The sequence below is a fragment of the Tyto alba genome, unplaced genomic scaffold (genome assembly GCF_018691265.1).
Source record: "Tyto alba isolate M040663 unplaced genomic scaffold, T.alba_DEE_v4.0 Super-Scaffold_27, whole genome shotgun sequence".
Taxonomy (NCBI): domain Eukaryota; kingdom Metazoa; phylum Chordata; class Aves; order Strigiformes; family Tytonidae; genus Tyto; species Tyto alba.
The window spans coordinates 26796463-26818676 of NW_024881301.1; the positions used below are offsets into that span (position 1 = coordinate 26796463).

At 41.4% G+C, this 22214-nt stretch overlaps 1 protein-coding gene across 9 annotated transcripts in view; it reads right to left on the minus strand.

Annotated features, from left to right (window-relative positions):
* LOC104357721 (poly(rC)-binding protein 3) overlaps positions 1–19136 on the minus strand; it is a 68365-nt gene extending 49229 nt beyond the window's left edge. For 6 of the 9 annotated variants that reach the window (XM_042797996.1, XM_032988985.2, XM_032988984.2 and 3 more), the window contains exons 1-5: positions 18973–19136; positions 11092–11137; positions 4951–4974; positions 4819–4851; positions 1716–1832 (exon numbers count right to left, since the gene is read on the minus strand). In XM_042797996.1, the coding sequence (XP_042653930.1) occupies positions 1716–1832; positions 4819–4851; positions 4951–4974; positions 11092–11137; positions 18973–19010 (258 nt within the window). In that variant the 5' untranslated portion in view covers positions 19011–19136. The remainder of the gene's footprint in view (positions 1–1715; positions 1833–4818; positions 4852–4950; positions 4975–11091; positions 11138–18972) is intronic. The other 3 variants (XM_032988986.2, XM_042797995.1, XM_042797993.1) reach the window with 1 other exon arrangement.
* Positions 19137–22214: the final 3078 nt, after the last annotated feature.

The window sequence follows — 22214 nt, forward strand, 5'->3', positions numbered from 1 at the left end:
AACTGTAACTGGGAAAAGGTAGAAAGGGACCAGTCATGTGAGGGGTGGGGAATACATCCTCTGAAAGCCTGAGCTAGGCTCACTTACTTTGGAAAAAGCAAGGGTGTGAGGGGATAAAACTGGTTTCTAAAAATATGTCTAAGAGAGGAATCCTCAGGGATGGAAAGGCAAGAATTGTTTAAACTAATGGCCAGTGCTGGAACAGGAAGAAAGCTGCGTAAACTGCTTGTGAATAAATTTAGGTGAGGAGTGAAAAGAAGATGTCTAATTATCAGAGAACTGAGGTTGTGGACTCCATATCAGGAACTAGAAAAAAAATCTATCTGGTTTTAGATCATGCTATGAAGAAGATTGCAAGACACACTGCTTATGCTAGAAGATAACTGCATCTGATGACCCACAAGCTCTTTTTTAGTCCTGTTACTCTAAATGTGAACAATCACCTTGGGTCATGCTGACATTTCCCATCAATGCCAGCATCTCCCAGTGCTATAGGGAGATGTGGAGACTAACCTCACCGACTTGGAGAAATAAGTATTCTTAAGAAAGGGATTAAAATCCTTCTAGTTTAATCACTGATGGGCAGACACAGCCCCTTTCTTATGGTGCAGGTGATTCAGTCCACCTATCTGCAGGCTCTTCCTTTAGCAGAAGGTAAATTGCCTTCTGCAGAGGCCTGTCTCTCCACAGAGGACAGGAGAGATGCCTGGACTGGATGTCTGATTTTCAAAAGTCAAGGGAGTTAAATTCTCTCCTGAATGACCAGGGTTCGTGTTCTGTAGCCTGCTGCCTTTTCTGTGAGGTTTCCCATTAAGTGGTTCAAGTAATTGTAGCTGGTCCATGAAACTTGGGGAGATCCCAGCACTTTAGGATTGTAGTGATAGGAGAAGGGGTAACGGTTTTAAACTGAAAGAGGGTAGATTCAGATTAGATATAAGGAAGGAATTCTTTCCTGTGCGGGGGGGGTGAGGCCCTGGCCCAGGGTGCCCAGAGCAGCTGTGGCTGCCCCCTCCCTGGAAGGGTTCAAGGCCAGGTTGGACGGGGCTGGGAGCCCCCTGGGCTGGGGGAAGGGGGCCCTGCCCCGGGGCAGGGGCGTTGGAACTAGGTGATCTTTAAGGTCCCTTCCAACCCAAACCATCCTATGATTCTCTGGTATCTGCACAGAACGGTAATTCTACAGTAAATTGAGGACTCTCTTGCCTCACTTACTCTTAGTGCTCTTATTTTAATTAATTTTAAAAGCCAAGATTTAAATATGGCAATTGGTAATCATATAGTTTGTTTTTAAAATAAAATATTTTCTAGTGGAATGAATTATACATTCATTTTGACCTACATAAAATTTATATCAATACCAAATGGAATCATATAAAAACAGAGCTAAAAGTTAGGCAATTATTCTTTCCAAATCAAACCACAATGGGACTAGAAATTTTCCAAGACACTTTTTCTACCATTAGTGCACATTACTAGAAGCAATTGCTTTTCCCTGAAGCCTCCAAAAAGCAAAAGAAATGATCAAACAGCTTGTAAATTGACCCATTATTTTTCTTTAGCGTTACTGCCAAAAGCATTTATAAAAATACAACCACTTTCATTGCTATTAAATAGAACATTAAACAAATCATGTTTAACATTAAAGCAAACATGAGAAAATTCAAACAATGTTTGTATTTCAACTTGAAGAGAGAAAAAAACATATTTTATTTGCTTACCTCTTCAAATTTTAGTGCAATCATAGAAAAAGCTTTAAAAATTGCATCTGTTGGGCCTGTTATTGTCACAATTCTCTCTGGACAGGAGCCTTCTGAAATATTGATTCGAGCACCACTCTGTCAAAAAGAACAAATATTTTTCAGATTTATACTTCCCAGGGAGCAAACTAAGTAAGATTAGGGATATAGTTTGGGAAGGAATATCTTGAGGCATCTAATTCACTCCCCTACAACTGCAGCCCCAACATCATATAATTTCAGCATAAACTGATCAAACTCCAGAAATTCATCTAACTGCGGGAAGCCGGATTCTGTCTGGGTAAATACTTATACAGCCTTCATTGCAGTATGCAAATAGCACCTCTGTAACTCAAAGTTGCAAATGATTGCATAATCAAGTCTTTTGCCTTCCCTCTTGCAGAATTAACCTTGAGTAGGACCCAAGATGTAGAATTTCAGACAACGCTGATGGCTCCAGGGAGCATCAGAATCTCCCAGGAAAGATGCACCTTTCTGGTTTAGAGACCCAAAGGCAGGGCTCCATCTGTCTAGCTGGGGCACTGCTCTGCACTGTGGAGAAGGTTCCTTATAGAGGTGTCTCCTGTGAAGGCAGACAACTAATATGCACTGAACAACCCTTTAAGGAAGTAGTGGTAGGACAGGCAAGAGTAATGGTGTTATCTTCTTAAGGGAAGGAGTCTGTTGGAAGGAGTTGGAAAACTGTAAGTCTTGGAGACAAGCCAGCATGGCTCTCAAGGTATACTTAGTCCCCTTTATGTTACTGTGGCAGTGCAAACCCCTACACTAGACGTAAATATATTTAAGAGGATCTTGGTGAAGACAATGATCAAAGCCAGTTCAGGTGAGATCCACCCTGTGCTTTCCCTGAATTTTCAGGCATGGAAATGTGACAATGCAGTCTAACAAGTCACTGGAGCTTCAACTCATCCATAGGCACTGATCCTCTCGAGGATATGGGCCTGTAGAAAACGTGAGATAGTCGGTTAATTTGGCCTTTTGCCTTCGGGGTTACCACGAATCAGCCAATGTGCTGTGTGTCTGAGCCCTTATTCACGTGCACGCTGCTGTTCAACAGCAAAGTATCTTACTTCCCTGTATGACAGCAACCAAACACAACAAAAAAAACCCCAGCCCAACGCTGCCGATAGAAAAATCTTGTTGCCAGAGTCTCTGCCGGCAGACAGACTCAGCGTTCACAGGTAAGAAAGGGCAACGGGCACTTTGGGACTTGTCCTCATCGAACACCAGCACTGGATCAGGAGGGGGACCGGGGCCAAGGGCTCGCTCGTGCCGGCGGCAGCGTCCAGCACACAGGAACCCGGGGCTGTGGGACGCAGGGGAGCTCGTCTGGAAGGTCGCTCCACCACGGATCGGCGGTAGCCAAATTTCACAGATGTTACTCCTCCAGTAGATGACCAGTCAAAGCAAAGCTACATCAATTAAAATGTTACGTGACGGCCTCCGTATCTGTGTAGAAGTTAATAACCACAGTGCACAGTAGCAAGGTTTTTGTATTTTTCTTTAGGCCCAGAGCTGTCTCTGACATTTCCCCAATGACTGAGCAAGGCAGAGTTGCATTTCACTCCATAAAAACGGCATGAAACTTGCCACATCTGTCAGGAAAGTCAAAATAAAGTTGTATTTTGCTTTTAAAGGAGTACTGAAGAAGATAGTAATTTAAAGGAGGACCAGGTTATCATCATGTGGAGAGACAGCCTCTTGTGCACATAATTCCTTTATTTTAAACAAACAACCAAACAATTAAAGCCTCTTGTGACCACACGTACATGACAGATGATTTTCAGGAGTGGAAGAAGAACGTTCGATATTTATCTTGGAAAACTAACCAGGGATCATAACTCTTCTTTCAGATGTTTAACTCAGAAGTCAGGAGCACTCTCCAATGGTGGCTTCCCTTTTGTGCATGCAATTTATATCCAAAGATAGCTGCCCCGGATCATAATTAATAATTAAACTGTATTTAATCAACTGGCAGGATTACTTAGTATATTAGAAACATTTTTTTTCTTTTCTTTTTTTTTTTTAAGTCTTTGTAAATGTACCTAAGTGTGAAAACACATGTGAAAGCTCTTATCGTCAAAAAAGGAGCTCTGAACTCAGTCAGTCTGACAATGAACACCCTACTGTGTATATTTAAAGATGGACCTTAGCAATTTTATTTACTACAAATACTTTTGAGATTTCCCTGCCACAGACCTGCTATCGCTGTATAAAACAGCAAAGCAGCTGACGCAGTAATGTGCTGTAAATTTACCAGAACCAAACTGACTTTTCTTGAGGCATCCTCTATACACTTTGCACTCCTAATGTTTTAAACAGTAGGATTTGTCTTTTGACTTATTCTTTGACTTGCTTCAAAGAAGGAAAATTACACGGGTCTCCAGGTAAGATTTGCTGCCTTGCAGGACAAGTGTGAATCTGTAATCTCCACCTGGGCACAATCCTCTGAAGACAGTGCAGCTTGCTTTGCAGCAAGGAAAGAAGCCTGCGGACACACGGGGTTTATGCAATGTCCCGTTTTAGTTAGCCTTTTGGTGTTTACAACCATTCCAAAGGATATGAATGGAGGGTGTGCAGGTCTACCCTGTCCGCATCTTATTCACAGCTGCAAAATAATGAAAAGACATGGCAGAGGGATACTCTGGCTTAGGCAAGTCTGGATCCATCTCTGCTGAAGCTTGTGTCTACACTCGAACTCAATGCAGTGTTGGTCTAATGCTTGGTTTCAGATTTTGGCAACTTTCTACCAGGAAGCCAATACACATGCAGGACCAATGTTGGTATGCTAAAGGAAAATACAGTGGTTTTGATGCACAGAATCATGCTGACTAAGATGTTCTTGAGATAAGACAGCAGCAGACATTGCTATGGGAATCAAAGACTCCAGACTGCTGTGGTGATAAGGAGTGATTAGGCCAGTACATTCGGACACCACCACTGCAGATACTGGTGATGTTAAATTAAGTGCCCACTTGATGGCAGTGTCGGTCTGCACAGGCTGAATTTCCCTGTTCTCTGAGCTGGCAAGAAAGGCAAGTAAAGACATCAAAGCTTGTCTTACCTCCTCCCTCATCTTCTTAACTGTCTCACCTTTCTGTTAAAGAAACAGAAAAAAAAGTTAGCCTCGGCTGATGAAGTGAACTGATACACAATATTTTGACATGAAAATAAAGAGAGAAAGTAATTTCCTGACCTTTCCGATAATGCTTCCAACCTCCTGAAACAGAAAAAAAAAGACACTGTGAATGATACGGTTCGCTACAGAAGAGCATTTGTTCTGCTCCTAAGCTATTTCACTATCACTTATTTCAAACCTGCAACGTGAAGCACAGACCCCCTCCATTGTTGCTGTATACAAATATGCCATGTTAGATACAAAGGGGCGGACTAAAAATGTGCCTTTGCAGCTTACTGATTGTGCAGGAAAAATACCTTTAACAGAAACTGATCTTGCGGTTACAGATCAATCCTGCTACTATAAACACAGATAAACCCCTATCAGGGAATGAAAAGTTCAAAAATAATAGAACCGTACAACCTGCTAGAGAAAATGGGATATAATACAAGCGTCAAAATAATTGCTGATCTCTCCGAGGGCAGGCATTTACCCTTTTTACACCATGTAATAGCTAGAGCTGAATTTCCATGCTACCAAATGTTATTGTGTAAACACCTGGTGACCTGTCTTAATCTTCCTATTAACTACTTACAGAACAATAATTGCTAACCACTTTTTAGGGATTTGGGAATTGCTACAGGGGTCCCACAATCTTGCATGAAGGGACAGAAAATACTGAGAAATGTGACTTTGAACACACAATAGGGGAACAATTTGGCAGTTTTGGCAACATCCCAAGGGTTAAAAGCTTGGCGAATAAAACCAACAGGTAGCAAAAATGAAGCAAATAACTCTAAAATGAATAGTCTGGACATGTGATACAAATCACGGAGGTGTGACATCATACTGGAAATCACCTGATGGAGACCAGCTAAAGGAAAAGAAACTTCTCTCCTATATGCAGATTGTGAAATCTACTTCAATGGTTAAAGATTGTCTCACATAGCTTATCTGTCCCAGATATATGATATACCATTCTTCCTGATCCCATTCCCACAGTTCATATATTTAAGTCTCACCCATCTTGAAACACAGTCCTAAGAGTAAGATTTAAGAAATAGTCCTCCATTGCTCGATGCAATGAGACTCACGATAAAGTGGCACTAACTTCACTCTGCAGTAGAGCACTACCTCCAGTGACCTTGAGAGAGCTATTTCTCACCAGAAGGTTATTTATAAGCTCATAATATGAAGCTCCTTGTGCTTTCAACTTATTACATGCTGCTCACATGACTTTTCAGTGAGAAGAAGACCCATCTCAATGAAGAACTTTGGCATATTGTTCCTCTGCGCTCCCTGCAAGTCTGCACAGAACACCAGACTGAGGAGAACAGTCAATACACTGCTGCGATTTGAAGTCATCTAGACAGGCTAGATAAATGGGCTGCGAGAAACCTCAGGGAGTAGGACAAAGTCAAATGAAAAGTCTCATGTCTGGGATGGAACAAGCCTATGCAGCAGAACAAGCTGGGCAAGAACTTCCTACATACAAACTGGCTTTGCAGACAAAGTCCTGAGCGTCTCAATACACAACTCCGACATGAGTACATGACTGCACCAGCAGTGCATCCCTGATCACACAAACATCGGGCTGTAAGAGCAAGAGTATAGCCAGCAGGCTAGAGCAAATGATTCTTGCCTTTTCCTTGTGTTTGTGAGACCACGCTTGGAGGACTGTGTCCTGTTTTGGGATCCTAGTACAAGTCAGACAAGGACACACTGAAATGAATCCAATGCAGGGCCACCAAGATGGCCATGGGTCCAGAGCACAGGACATATGAGGAGAGGCTAAGAGAACTGCATTTGTTCGCCCTGAGGAAGAGAAGACTTGGGGGGATCTTACTGTGGCGTACAGTAAGGAAAGCAAGTCGCAACATCAAATTCTTACTTAATACGAGGAAAAAAAAAATCACCATGGGGATGGCAGGACATTGGAACAGGCAGCCAGAGAAGCTGTGGAGTCTCCATCCTTGAAGGTGTCCAAACCCAGCCTGGACAAGGCCCTGAGCAACCTGCTCCAATGGGATCTTCTTGATTCAGGAGATCAGACTGGAGACCTTTGGAGTCCCTTCCAAACTCCATGGGTCTGTGATTCTTCAAGCATGGCCTTACACCCTCTGAAGACAATGCCTAAATAGCCACAGAGTTCCTCAATCCAGTGAGGCCCCTTCTCAGGTTTATTTTCAAACTTTTTCTGTTTCCCATTTCCCTCTTTTATTTCCCTTCCTATGTCTCTTCCAAGATAGGATTCTGTTCCCTTGTACACACTGACCAGAGAACGGATATTGTCCAGACAGGCACTGAAAATCTTCCAGAGGTATCTGCTTTGCAAACCTATAGTTCTGCTGCCCGATTTACAGTAGAGCCTTACATGTCACACAGCTGTGCGACTGTTCTTGCTAAAGTTTAGTGTGTCCGTCTGGGGCTGTGAGGTGCCCGTACATCTGCACGCAAAATTCAGAGAAGCAGCTCTGTGCGAAGACGAGTGAATGAAGTGGACTCACTGCAGTTTTGTGTCTTGTGACCAAATTATTCTGTGCCTCTTAATACATGGGTTTAGGTCACACCTTTTCCTGTGTCTTAGGCAGCCGTACCAGCATGCTGTGTAGGCTCTCTAATGAGCTGCAGCTTTTTTGTTAGCAGTGACACAAATTTGGGTCACCCATTCCTCAAAATTTTTAAGATCTTACGGTATTTTTATATTATCACTATAACTCTGCCAACCTACCTGTAACTGTTGAATGGGATTAAACAATACAGAGAGTAAGAGTCTCAATGATGATAAGCCTTGGGAACCCCTAATGTCTAGTAGTTCCTCTCTGCCCACTCTGCACATTCAGCAGTTCTACCTTGAAAAGTTTTTCCATTCTTCTCAGTCCCAGCTTTCAGAAGTAATTTATTTTGTAAAACAGATTCTTAGGAGGTAGAAGGACCTTTTGCTATGGGTGAGTGTATTGTGTTTCAAATGCTATGGACAAGCAATCGTATTTCAGTCTGTAGTATAATTTCAGGGTTTTTTTATATCTGAAGTTTCATTAGTAGCTGTAGGCCTGGTCTTGAACCTGCAAGGCTCTGCCAGCATACACTTAGTACGAAATTTGTCCCAATTCATTTGATCATCCTGGGACTTCATGACAGATGCTGCCCTTTCAGAAATGTACAGATGGATCACGGCTAATATGTCCAGAGATATCTTCCTTGGAAATAGGAAAAGATACTTTAACTTTGGAAACAGAAAAGCAATATAAAGTTTATAGCCCTAGTAAAAAAGATGTCCATTTCAAACAAGGAAATTGGGAGTATTTAAACAAGCAGAGTAAAAGATATTAGAATTCTTAAACTGCTTGTTCCACTGCAGTCTCTGGGAGTTTTGCTATTGATTTCAGTGGGGACAGGAATTCTACCTGACTGATCATCACCTTGTTATTACCAAAGAGTACAAGCTGCCGAAGAACTGAGCGAATGAACAGTGTGAATCCCACTGAGAAAAAATATTTCAGTAAGACTGGTTCCTTGGAACATCCTAGCAAATGCCACTGTAATACTTCAAACCTTTCCCCCTTCAAAGGGTGAATTTAAAACCTATTCTATAAGGAGGCAGGTTTCAAAACATCCAAGCATATGCCATCTCTCCCCCCCTGCACTGGGGGCTGAGATTTTGCTTGGAAATGTGAAGGAAAGGTGCAGGGGGGAGAGAGGAACATTAGCTTCATATGAATATTCCAAATTTTTCCAGAATTTTTGATCCATACAAATCACTAAAAACCCCTAAAAATCTAGAGTTGTTCTAAACGGCTGACTTCATACTTTTTTGGGGCCTTAGCTTTTTCTAGGAAATCTTCCACAAGTACTGGTGACAACAGATCATGTCTTTAATTATGATGGGAAACCTACTTCAGCCACGGATTAAATCAAAAGACTCTTTACACCTTGTTCTCCAAACTACCAATGCTACTTCACTAAACCTTTAATATTCCTTTATACAGTCCAATATTTGTTTCATATAGATTCTGATATCACCCAAAATTACATTTAGTGCTTAATGAGATACTTAACATCATTTTTATGACACTCAAGTTTTATCAATGTTTCTAGCCAAGGTTACTTCGAGGGCTTTATCTTCTTCAGAAAATGTTTCTAAATCTGCCAGACTCCAAACTGTGCTGTAGTTAACTGCGTAAGACTGAAGGGATTGGATGTCTGTCACCTATATCAGTTCATTAAAAGTTAGGAGTCTAGTGTAAGCCAGACACACAGCCTGCTCTGCAGTCCAGGGAGAGAGATAATGGAGGATGTTTTGTTCCTAAAGGAGGAAGGAAGAAATGTACTCCCAAGGGTTTCATCTTTCTCCATCTGCAGCAGAAGAAGCTTAGATTGACACAAACATACCTGAAGTTTGGTGAGAGGAATCCTACAGTTCACGTCAAATTCAGCATCAGTGCAGGTCAGACAGCAGTTTGATTTAGCTGTCCTAGCAAATAATTGCCTACTAGAATACACTAACAACTCCTAAACTATTTGCTGTTTTCCAGTGCTGAGGAACATAAGCTAAAGGTAAGTATTTATGATCAATTTCAGACTGATTTATTGACTAGCCATCTACACGTAAACACAGTGGGAAAATAAGTTATATGATAACAATTAGTGGGTTTCACATAATCAGATTTCAATAGCTGATCGAAAAGAAGTGCACCAAAAAAAAAAAAAAAAACAAAACAAAAACATTATAAATGGGGGGAACTAAAGCTTAGAAGGAGAAAGACAGGTCCAAGGCAACCCGTCAGACTGATGCCAGAACTGAAAGTACTACCCCAAGCTGCTTGGCCCCAACATATCCAACATATGAACACTCACCTGTCAGAAGCAGATATGCCACAGCAACCATGCTGGATGAATAAGATGCCTCTAAAAAGTTGCAAGTGTGTGTGTGCCTACATTCACTTATCAACATGCATACATACACACACACACACATTTATGCATTTGTTTGTGAAGTCAGTATATACATACAGGCACTAAATAGATAGATATCAACTTTCCTTCAAAAAATGACAGCAATTTGGGGTGCCTATCCTGAGACTCACCAAAGAGGCCTGAGTTTCAGATTATGCTGAGTACCCAGCCCATGTAATGACTTCCAAAGGGCATATCCCCAGGTGACAGTATCTCAAGAAGGACAGTCTCACACTTGGACTTCAACATTGTCACTTCGGAAAACCCCAGGAAAATTTGAAATGTACATTCTGATTTCAGATAGCCTGAAAATAAATGCTCAAGCCTGGGGGGTCGAGTTGATTTATGACTATGATTTTTTTTAGTATGCCATTTCTAACAAAATAGATAAAACAACAAGAGGTACATCTCACCAACAAACACTGGAAGATTGCTCAGTATCAACAAAATATATTTGCTAGCCAACCACCCAATTCATCGCAGATAACTTGAGGAAAAGCAGTGGTAAAATCAGGAGATGCCTTCTATCATGCTGAAATGCAGCATATAATGTTATTTGGACATCTTATTCACATGAATGGGATGAGTTTTGCTCTTAACAAGCGCTTGGGGAGTGGTGGGCCCATCAAAGAGCAGAAAGCTATTTCTGCAGTTTTTGCATCACATGTGGCGAGGGCAAGGCATCACCAGCTGAACAAAAGGTGGCAGCAGAGAAGTCTGTGAGCCAAGGCTTTCACAGGGCTCTTGATGGTGTGAGTGACTAAACAAAGACATAAAACAGGCCGTAGGAGAAAGCTGTTTCCTAATTAATTATGTAGTGTTCCTTTTGAATAACAAAAGAAAGAAATTTGTCATGTTAATAAAACAAGACGCTTAACAAATGGTAACAAATCTTGGTTTAAAGATTAACCTTTGATCTGTAAACATAATATGTGAAATTCCATCATTTTTCTAAGTATGAGGCTAGTTTAATAATTATTGCATTGCAGGAAATCAAAACAAAACAGGTAGCTATTCCAGGATTGGAGAAAAGCACAGGCATTGCTCTATTACCACAGGGCATGCAGCTTCTATTATCAACGCTATGGGGCAAATGAACACTAACCTCACAGGAGACCTGAGATAAAGCCATGTCTAGAAGGAAAACATGTTTAAGAAATAATATAAGAATATATACTTTCACCCTGGAGCATCTGACAAAGCACAGGCTACATCCTAAAGCCTGCAATTCATTCAGGCAATGCTTTGATTGCACACACTTACCTGCTTTCTATGAGCAAGGGTAAGGTAGAACCAGTAGGACTGGACTCTACAAAAAAAAAAACCTGCTAGAAAAACACTGAAAGGAAAGAAATACAGCCTTCCATGGTGGGGAAGCACATCCATCAATGAGGGATCCTGGCAACAGCAAACAACATCTGCACTAATAAAGCTTTCTAGACCAGCGCTAGTTTTCTTTAACCCATCCATAAAGAGGCATAACATACCCCAACTTTTTCTCTTTGCCTTGTTCTGAGGATAGAGTTGCCAAGACTTGTATAAACTCACGAATACGCTTGCATGGAAGACCCCAGAAACGTGTTCCATGAAGATGTTCTGAACAATGTGCTTGCACAGAACACGTGGGGCATCAGCATTTTTCAAAGACTGGACGAAAAGTCAGTTTTGGGAAACATGATGCAACGTGTCTACCTCAGGGAACAAATGGCTGCCTTGGATAAACTGAGAGTCTGATTTGTGTTCTAGGATTATGTGGGATTAGCCTCACTGACATGGGAGATTTTACGTTCCTAGGTGATGCTTCAGTAATCACTGTTTGATGCTAACAGCCCTAATTTAGTAAGGGACTGCAATCCAAGCCCTTACTGAGACAGATATCACGCTAACAAATGTGATAGTGTACAAGGGAGCCTTCAAATTATGGTCTTTCTGATGGAGATGTCAGTGTTATGAATCTTCCACAGGTCTATCTACCTTTTTTTCTGGGCAGCTGTTGCAATGGGGATTTCTCATTTGCTTTCTGATAGGAGATGGGTAAGCAATTTGCATTCAATTTCACATCAAACCTCCCAGGTTTCCCCCCAAAAACCAAACCAAAAACTGGTTCTGTTCCTTTGCTTGTCCCTCTGCCTGTGATGCTGAAGTAGCAGCACTGAGTAGGGTGTGTGCCTTCTGCAATCTCAGTTCATTACAGTTGTGGACCGATGAGGAGATTGATTGAGAGAAGTGGGAAAATTCTGCTATGGGGATTGTTTTGGGGGACATACAGTGGCCAGGGCCTGAGGTAAAAGACCTCTGTCTTTTCTGTTGATTTTTTAGACTAGTGAGAAACTTTCAGCTGTTACTACACACACACTAAGAGGAGATCTATTTTGTGTATTTGCACGCAGAGTTTTGTTCCATGATTAGAGCTCTTAGGTACCACAGTAATGCAAACAAACAAAACAAGAACTATAATAGCAATAGGCAGGACAGTCAATCCTCATAATACCCTGACAGTGTTCGTGGAAACTAGAAAGAACAGAACAAACATTGGCTTGGTTGGCATTTTACAGCTTGGATTACATTACTGACAAAGTGATTGGTAAAGCTACTTTGTTGTATTCTGTATTTTAATAAGTAAAAAATAAAATAAAAAATGGGGAAGGAGAAGGCCATTACCTTCAATATGGGGGAAAATTATTTCTGTGCTTGCTTTACAGTCTTTCAGGGGGCAATTAAGCAGGCACAAAAAAGTGGCCACTAAAAGAAATCCCTGACGCTAAAACTATATTATTTATACTAATGAAAACTGCAGTTTTCTCCATGATTTTATTCGGTCTATATTTGAGTTGTTAAGTGTGAGCAATCACCTTAATGAGTCTAAATTTTCTTTCTTTTTCTTGTAAAAAAATCTGTATATAGCATCATAAAATAGTCACCAACATGTCCGAAAATCACCACTGAAGCTGGATGTAAGTCCGCTGTAACCAGCCCTTCCAGCAGCACAAGGCACCCATTCATCCTGCTGAAACCACTGGGAGATAGAGCTCCTCAGGGCATCTAAAATTAAGCTGCAAGTACTGGAAGTTTAGTGCCTAAAAATCAAGGCATTCATAGGGTTTTCGCCAAACCTGAACATTTGACTGCAGGTACATTTTTCTGATTCATTAATTCTGAACATTTGAGAAACATATAATTGAGCAAATGGTATCAGGGAAGGAAAAGCTCCACTCAATCATTGTATCTTTCCTCCATCAACGCAGATTATACATTCTACACAGGATATGTGCTGGTCTTCCCCAGACATGTTTAAAATCTGTTTAGAGACTTCCAGAACCTCACAAAAATTGTCATACCAGGAATTTCTCTTGGGATTCCCTTATTAAGATTTATGTTCAAAAACATATTTCATCTCATTATTTCCAGTTACAAGCAGTTGTATCACTCAAAATAATGACACTCCATTACACTTGTATTTATTCTCTCCAGGTATTTATGAGAATGTCTGAAGAAAGCTAGACACAGTCTCCTCAGTCTCCTAAAACTTTGTTATTTTTCTGCGAATTCCCCCCCTGCTCAGTCTTCAATATCACTCACACACATGGCACCTGCTGCTGAATACAGAATCACAGGTGTGATTTTGTCAGAAGAACAGTAAGGTAATTACAATCTCTTTGCCCCACGATGCACCAACGCTATATATCCAAAATTGCATATGCTTTTGCTGCAATAGTTTTCCTCTCCAACTCAGCCTATCCCAAATGTGCCACTCTCTAGACACTGCCACATCTGATGCCTTTCAGCTTTTTATGCTTTCCAGATTTCCTTCTCTCACTGAACATGTACCTTCTAAATCACCTTCTCCCGTTAATTGCCTCAGCCCTCCAATTTACACCTCAGTATTTGGCAAGAGTCCTACTTCCCAGTCATCTTTCCTTTCCCTCCTTCATCCCACCTGTAAATTACTTCCTTGTTCTTTCTAACCACCCGACTTTATTATTCCATTTTGTTTTCTATTTCTGAACTCTTTCCCTTTTCTCTAGAAGATTCCCCAGACTCTGCGTATTACTATATTCTACTTTGGTTTCGGGCAGACTTCACTGCACCTGGTAAGGTTTCATCGATGCACACCTTTGTGCAGGGCCTTTGGAAATGATGCATTTTTTCTTCTGCAGGTCTGTACTGGAGGGAAGAAGCAGAGACTCCTGTGCCACCACCATGAGAAGCAGACCAAAGTGGATTCGTGACCCTGCTGACCTTTTCCATGCCAGCTCATTTGAACATTTTGTCCTGTTCACCTCATGGACCTGACTTTTAAATCTCCATTAAACTGATTTTCTGAAATTTAACATTTTTCTACCAGCACAGTCTCTTTACCACCCACATCTAAAATTAACCTCTAATGGTGAGTCTCTAGGGTCTTAACCAGACCGTTAATACTGGCTGTGTACAAATCCAAACCAGTCCAAAATCATGTAATCGTTATCCAGTATAGTCAAAGTAGATGATTTTTCAAGGGTTATTTCATTCTGGGCACAAACTGACAAAAACTAGAACAAGAGCACTGCAGATGTCAAATACTGTGGTATCTTGGCAGACACCTGGGGGCAAGACTACAGTTTTCCACAATCTTCCAATCTCATTACCTGTGGCAGTAAGCAAGAAAAAAAAAACAGCCACAAGCCATGGGAATAAAAAAATTCAGTGAAAGCTGAGCAAGGAACGGTAAGAGAGAAACATCGAGCCCCACCAAAGACCCTATAACATGCAGATAGCCAAAAGAAGTTTGATTCTGACAAAAATCTAAAAAGGAAGAACAAGTGAAAGGCACATTTCTTTTGGAGCCTGAGTCCTATCTCTCCTTGCAGAGAGCTCTGATAGATGGGGACTGTTAGCCTATGAATGTACATACACTCTATTTGTGTTCCTCAAGTCCTTCAAAAATGTTGATCTGATCTGGGTAAATGCTGCCACTTTTGCCTTCACTGGAAGCAGAAATCTTGCAACCCCTACAATGTTTTAATCCTGCCCAGAGATTATACTTCGACAAAGATAACAGAATATCCATACCCATTCATGTCTCTGCCCTACAAGGGGGTTTTACTTATTTTACTTCAAGAAACAGCAGGAATTAGATGGAAAATACAGAAGCAGGGCAATGCAAACAGCTCCAGTCCATATTCCCTGTTTTTCTGTACCGAAATGCATGAAACAGATTTATTCTTAATGTGGCACATCTTTCTTATTAATAACAGATGCAAATGCATGTCTGCATTATTTAATATACCCTATATATCCAACTCCTGCACATGCTTCAAAAGGCTCTTGTGTTCCTGCCCTTTTTGGAGCAGCATTCAGATAACTTAGTCAAAAAGGTCCCAAGAAGCAGAGGCTGCAGTGCCGTGGCAGCTTTATGGGATGTATTAACTTTTGTCTAACTTGTCCTTAAAAACCTCCCGTGATGGATGGCGGCAGCATGACCAGGCAGCCTCATCTTCTGCTTACACATCCACAAGAAGGCCAGAGAGGGACTTTTTACAAGACCATGTAGTGACAGGAGAAGGGGTAACAGTTTTAAACTGAAAGAGGGTAGATTCAGATTAGATGTAAGGAGGAAGTTCTTCCCTGTGCGGGGGGTGAGACACTGGAGCAGGTTGCCCAGAGCAGCTGTGGCTGCCCCCTCCCTGGAAGGGTTCAAGGCCAGGTTGGACGGGGCTGGGAGCCCCCTGGGCTGGGGGAAGGGGGCCCTGCCCGGGGCAGGGGGGGTGGAACTAGGTGATCTTTAAGGTCCCTTCCAACCCAAACCGTTATGTGATTCTGACACAAGTTTTTCCTAATTTTGCTTTTAAAATTCCCTGCAAACAGAGTCAGTTGCTTCTCTGTGGATGTGAAGAACATCTGAGCACTGCCCTTGGAGTGTACTCCCCAACACTTGCCCTCTAATTCATCCCAAGAAAGTATGACAAATGTTTTGTGTTGCTCCTGGTTTCTCTTCAGGGCTGTCACACTATCATGACTTTTTTACCGATGTAACATGGCGCAAGATGAAAATTAGGCCTTTCATCTTCCACCATCACACATTCTCTGAAGTCCTGGCTCAGGAGGACACCTTTCATATCAAGCCCTGGAAACATTTCCCCTGACACGAACCTTTTATAGCTCGCAGTGGTTAGCTTTTTGCTCGGCCCACACAAGCCTTTCTGCTGCTTCTACGGATAAAAAAATTGCTGCCCTCCCTTAACACCACATTTTCTGCCCCGAGAAAATTCAGGCTGTGCCTTGCCTCGTTGCCAGCCAGCTGCTCCCAAATCTTGCTATGTTGCCCAAGAGTGGCGGAGCTGGTCCTCCAGCTGGCCACGCCAGCCTCTTCGATAGGAGGCTGCACAAAGCCCTGCCGGAGCTGCGCTGGACCTACTGCCGCTTCTTTCCCCAAAGCAAGGTAAAGCAGAGGCGATGATGAGGGGTGCCCCTTCTGTGGAGAGGCACTGGCCCTGGGTTTTCCTGGAGCTCAGGGCTATTCCCATCTGTTCTCCTTTCACCAGACACTAACGTTGTCTTTGATTTTTGCCACTTGTTTTGTTCGTTGTTGTTAAAGATGCTTTTTTATTCCCTACCCTTTTGCAGAGGTCTATCCATTCATACAAATCCTGATATTCTGTCTGCAGATACAGAATTTAGCTTAATTGCCTAATTAAGATGTCCGTCCATGACTTAAAGCCCCTATACAAATCACATGAAAATTACACGCTGAAAATTTCCAAAGTGGAAGGATTTACAGTTGAGATAACTAAGCGCAGTAGCGCAAGTTACGGACTTTCAATCAAAATGAATGCAAATATCCCAAAGCACGTAGACCTTCCCTGTGCAAAGGTACACTGGTAATAATCGTTTAGAGACAGTGATAAGGTTAGTGAGGACAGACCCTCATATTTCCATGAAACACACTAATAAATAAGTAACTTTTAAATTATTTTATTTTAAAATTATCTAACTGAATCCAGTTTGCTACTGTTATTTTCAAAACAACCTTTTCAATTCCTCTCTTCTAAGTTGTGACCAGTTATTTACAGCCAAAGCTCTGCTTCAGTTAATTGTTTTGTCTAGAAATACTAATTAGAGATCAGCATTTCCACCAATATCATCAGCACAGCAAATCTTAAGGAAGAGCATAGAAACATGTTTCTTTCTCTTTTTCAGAGGCACATACAGCTTTCAGAGTGACCTTCTCACACTGAGTTCATACTGACTTAAACATCCTTCATCCCTCTATATTATCATTTCTAAATCACAGAAATGACATCAAAGAAACCATAAAGGTCTGACTTTTATCACTAAAATAAGTTCTCATTTAATGTACTCTTTGCAATACTTAGTCACAATAGGATACATGATTAGAGCATAGTAGACTTAACTGTATACCCATCGTGCCTTGTTAACTGAGGATGCATGGTATATTCACACTTAAAATTTGAACTTTGCAGCTTTTATGGGTTTAATTTAGACCCCTGGGGCTACATATGCATTAAGATTGGACACATAACATCCATTATTGTTAGAAGTGGTTGCACACACAATCACTGATGTTTAACATAGAAAATTAGCTTTTTCTAATTTAATTTCCAATTTAAAAAAAATTTTTTGTTTCAAAAAACCCCCTAGCCCACAGTTTAACTGAAATGTCCTGATAATGACAGATACTTGATTTTTGCTTTAAAGGCATGATTCTGAAAGAAGCAGAGCTGTCTGACAGCTGTTAAAAAAAAAACACGCCTAAGTACATGGGCATTTGACTGAAACCAGTGGGGCTACTTATACCCACCAGGATAAGGATGTGTTCAAATGCTTTTCTGAATTGGGACCGGAACCCAGTAGAATCAATCCCTGAGACCTAATTTTAAGTGCAGACATGCATACAGATTTTAGGTGGGTTTAGTAAAAGAGACTGTTATTAAATTTGCTTGACAGATCCCTATTTAAGATGCAGATTTTACACACCAGATGCCTGCCTCAAGCTGAATATTTCATGGGAAAAAAATCAAAGAAAATTGTTAGATCGTTTCTGAGAAAATACATCATTTGATCTGACATAACTTAATTTCTGAGTTTTTTAATTTGAAAACTTAAACTGTACCCCTTACAATTCTTAGCATCTCCATAAGTGAAGTACAGAGGGAGATATCTTAGTCTCCTATTTGTGCTAGGGGTATATCATGTGTCTTCATCCCATTGGTTGAAAACATGCACGGTTTTAAAATATAAATGTACTTTTAGTTATTAAATTAATTCTAAGAGTAAAAATACTTTTTAGATTTATATACACAAATTTGATTTCCAGAATGAGCTATACATATATTCACTGTTCTTGTTAAGAAAGAGCCAAACCCACCTCCTTTATACAACATTCATCCATTAAACCTAAAAATGCCTGGTGCTGCCTGATGGAAATAACACAAACCAACCCTTGAAATGTGTTTTTTAATTAAAAGCCCATTTTGTGATCTGGCAATGTGAAACAAATGGTTGTTAGACTGTTAAGTCTGACAATACTGAATTGACACTTTGTCTATGGCACAGATTTCACATTTATCTGCATGCTTAAGTGCTGCGCTGGACAGAAATGAGATGACAGTCAACCTTCCAAAACAAACTCGCAGGGGACCTGGACAAATGCTTGGTATATCAGGGGGTTCGCTCTAGTAAGATGCTGCATTGGAATAACAAAGAACTATCCCATTTTCATTCAACAGAAATAGACAGTGATTCTGTGGCAATTATTTCACACAAGTCAAAATCCTGGTATCTTAAAAAACCCCTGCAAAATCCAGCAAATTACAAGAAAGGCGAGCCGTATGCAGGTCAGCCTTACGCAAGGGTCTGCCTAATTTGGCTATCAGTGAAAGAACTCTCTTTTTGCTGCTGGATCTACTCAAAATGGTTCGTTACAGGCAGGGTTTGTTCCAATGAACTCAGGCTACAGTGCAAACTTAAGTATGATGCCTTGAAAGGCAGGGGCTGATTTTTCAGTCTTGGCAATGGTGCTTTTGACTCAAGTCGGAGGAGGAGGAGCAGACCCTCTGTCAACGCCACTGTCAGGCTCTGATGGTAACCGCACACACTCACTCAATACACAGGCAACTGCTGGGGTAACAGTGAATGCTTCACCTTGCCATGCATGAGAAGGCGTATGGTAAGCGTGACATTGAGACCTCCTTCAGTCACTTTTGTGTCCTTCGTGTTCATCCTGGCCTCGTATCTTCAATACTTGAAAGCAGCTTCGTTTTCCTCTTTTTTTTTTTTTTTTAATTATATATAGTCACTTAATCAACCTATAAAGAGAGAGAGAGAAAAAAAGAAAAAGTACCATTGAGTGGCTGAAGCTACTCTGAACTGAGAATATCATGTTGAAGAAACCAATTAACATTTCTCCCTTTGATTTTCTGGACTACAGTTTAGTGCTGAAAAGACTCCTTTGATTATTATCCCTCCCCAACCAACTCTTTTAGCCCTTCACCAATTACAAGATAAACTCTCTTTTGAAACCTTAAAAATTCTTTTAACTTCCTGCATTTTGAAACTGAAAGTACAGAGCACAACAGAGTGAAATACAATGTTTTCTTCTGAACAGCACTTTCTCTCTGTTAAACTCTCTTGTGTGTATATGCAATATATATATACATTTTTACACCTGTCTGATGCTGTTTTCATTTCTCTCCCTGTTACTACCACTTTCTCTTTTTGCTCTTGCAGAAGAGATATTTTTGTTTTCTCTCCAGCTAGAGAGAAATTAATTCTGAGCCTAAACAGTGATCCCTGCCAGCAATAGCGGATGACACATTATCAAAGACATCTGAGTAACTAAGAGCCACTTGCTGCTGCAAATCTGGGCACTGTCTGACTTTGTTTCTGTCTACCAGGCCCAGAGGTGGCTCAGACACTCAAAGGCCAAAGCTGAACTTCCGTCCGAAGTAGAAGGAGATTTTTCTGTATTCCTAATGACCAATTGCAGATTTTCAGTCATTTACAAATGCACAAATATCCTAAAATGGTAATGAAAGATGCAAAGGCTGGCTTTGAAGGGATAAACAAGATGCATTATGAGCTTATTAATGCAAGGACAATTATCAGTACAAACAAAAATGGGGGCAGGAAGGAGTATTACCAAGGGCAGACAAATTCCACAGTAGAAAAGGCTTAGAGACTCCTTATTCGGTTTTGTCCTTTTCAGGCATATCTTACAGAGCATAAAACCCATAAACAGATATTATGCCTCCCTTATTAATGGCAACCTTAATAGCTTCGCGTCTTGGGGCTTCCCAAAAATTTGGCTAGCTTGGCCACTGGCTAATGAGGACCCCTAGGGACAACCTTTTTGTGGCTCATAGCGTACAGCAGTATCTCACTGGGGTGGCAGGCTGCTGTCCCCTTGCAGATACTGCTCAGGCATGGGATCAAACTACCAGAGGGACCTACGAGACCATTCCCCTAAAAATGCTGGAGGAAGCATCAAGCAAACCGTTTCATCAACTGATTAAGCTCCATCTATAGAGCCACCAAGCACCGTCACACTACACCAAAGTAAAGCCCAACTTAGTTGACCATGTTATGTGTGAGAGAAGTGAACAGCAATGCTTGAAGAAGGAGCACAAGAAACATGTCTGGAGTCATCCCTGGTAGACGCGCTGAGCTGCCAGCAACCAGCAATTCATGGTCTTCTGGGAGACTGCATCCAGGCCAGCATTTTCAATAGCCATTGGTGGACCACTCCTCCATGAATTTGTCTAATCCCTTCTCGAATCCATACATCTGGTCTCTAGAAGTTCTGGTCTCACACATTAATTATTGGCTTGGGGAAAAGTGCTCTACTTTATCTGGCTTAAGTCTGCTGACTCTCATTTCCCCTTGTTACACATTTTGCCCTCTGTGTATTATCTGTAGATCATCCCAGAAAGTCACTCGTCTGATGGTTGATGCTTCTCAATTCAGCCTGAGACTGCGGGTGGCCAAGCCACTCCTGATGGTTTTGCTGCTGGGAAATACACTGGAAGATTCAGTTTTCTCCCAAGTCTCTGCAGAGAGCTGCTGTGCCTTCACTGACTGAAAGAGTAAGAGGCAGACATACCTCAGAAGAAAAATTAGCTCTCTCCCAGCTGAAGCCAGGACAGAGGTGAAAAGAAAGAGGGAGAAAGAGCAACTTCAACTCCTCCTTCCTACAAGCAAATTCATTAATCACTCCCACAGAGTAGTTCCCGCCTACCTGCTCCGTTGCCAGGGCTGATTTTCCCTAATCCAGCATGGACTCAGTGTATTTCATACCATATGCTCTGCCACCCAGACCACAGCCACTGGAAAAAATCCCATTTATTCCATATTTATGGGTTTATCACTTCCATTACATATCACCTATCCAGATGGAGAAAAGCAGAAGAGAAGCAAGGTGCCTGAGCTGAGAAGGCAGAAAAGAGAAGCAGCCTGGCCATGCCTTTGATGAACCTCTGAGGGTAAGAGGAAAATGTCCCAAAACAGCTTGTAGAAAATGTCAGAGAAAGGCTGTATTCTGCTTCTTGAAGGTTAGACCAGGACTCACAGTAAAATCTGCAAGTGGGTGGCCACAACAGTCCCTTCTGAGAAGCGAAGAGGGAGAAGCAGAGGAGAAGATTGTGGCTGTTCCCAGACTAAGGAAGGGAACGATCCCATGGTGCTCACCTGCCCCTTGCTGCTTGCTGAAGGTAATGCTCTGGCAATACAGCCCAAGCATTTTTTGCTCAAGTCTGTCAAAAAAAAAAAAAAAAAAAACCAAACCCAAAATCCAAAGCCCACAAAAAAGCACAAACCAAGTCAACCAACCAACCAAGCAAACAAAAACAAAAAACAAACCCCCAACATGCCAAACAGGAGCACTTTGGCAGATAAACAGTAGAATACATTTTGGCATTCTGAACTTTACGGGAGCAATACTGGCCATTTGAGATCTCTAGAAACCCATCGTAGCTTAGGGCATGCTTGGAAGATTTCACATAATGGATGTGTTCCAAGTAGAAGCAAGGTATTTAAGACCTTCTGTGTACCAAAATTTAGTGATGAAGGTACAGCTATGTTTCTAACAAAATGTATGCCCATGTGGGAAAAATAATCCCAGACTAGATGCAGGTTTACAGTTGCCATGGCCTTTTACTGCTGTGATGCTACAACAGTATGCTCACTTTGGGAAAAATTTTGGAGGAAATCCTTTTCCCAGACAACAAAACAACCCCCACCCAACCCTGACCTTTTCCAGATGAAACCTATTTTTAGCTAACGTCTTTTGGGTTCTTTTTAAAAACAGAAGTTAAAATTAAATTCCACCCCAAATATTGTTAAAAATATCACTGCCATCTAATTTTTTTGATGGATTTTGTCTTTGCCCC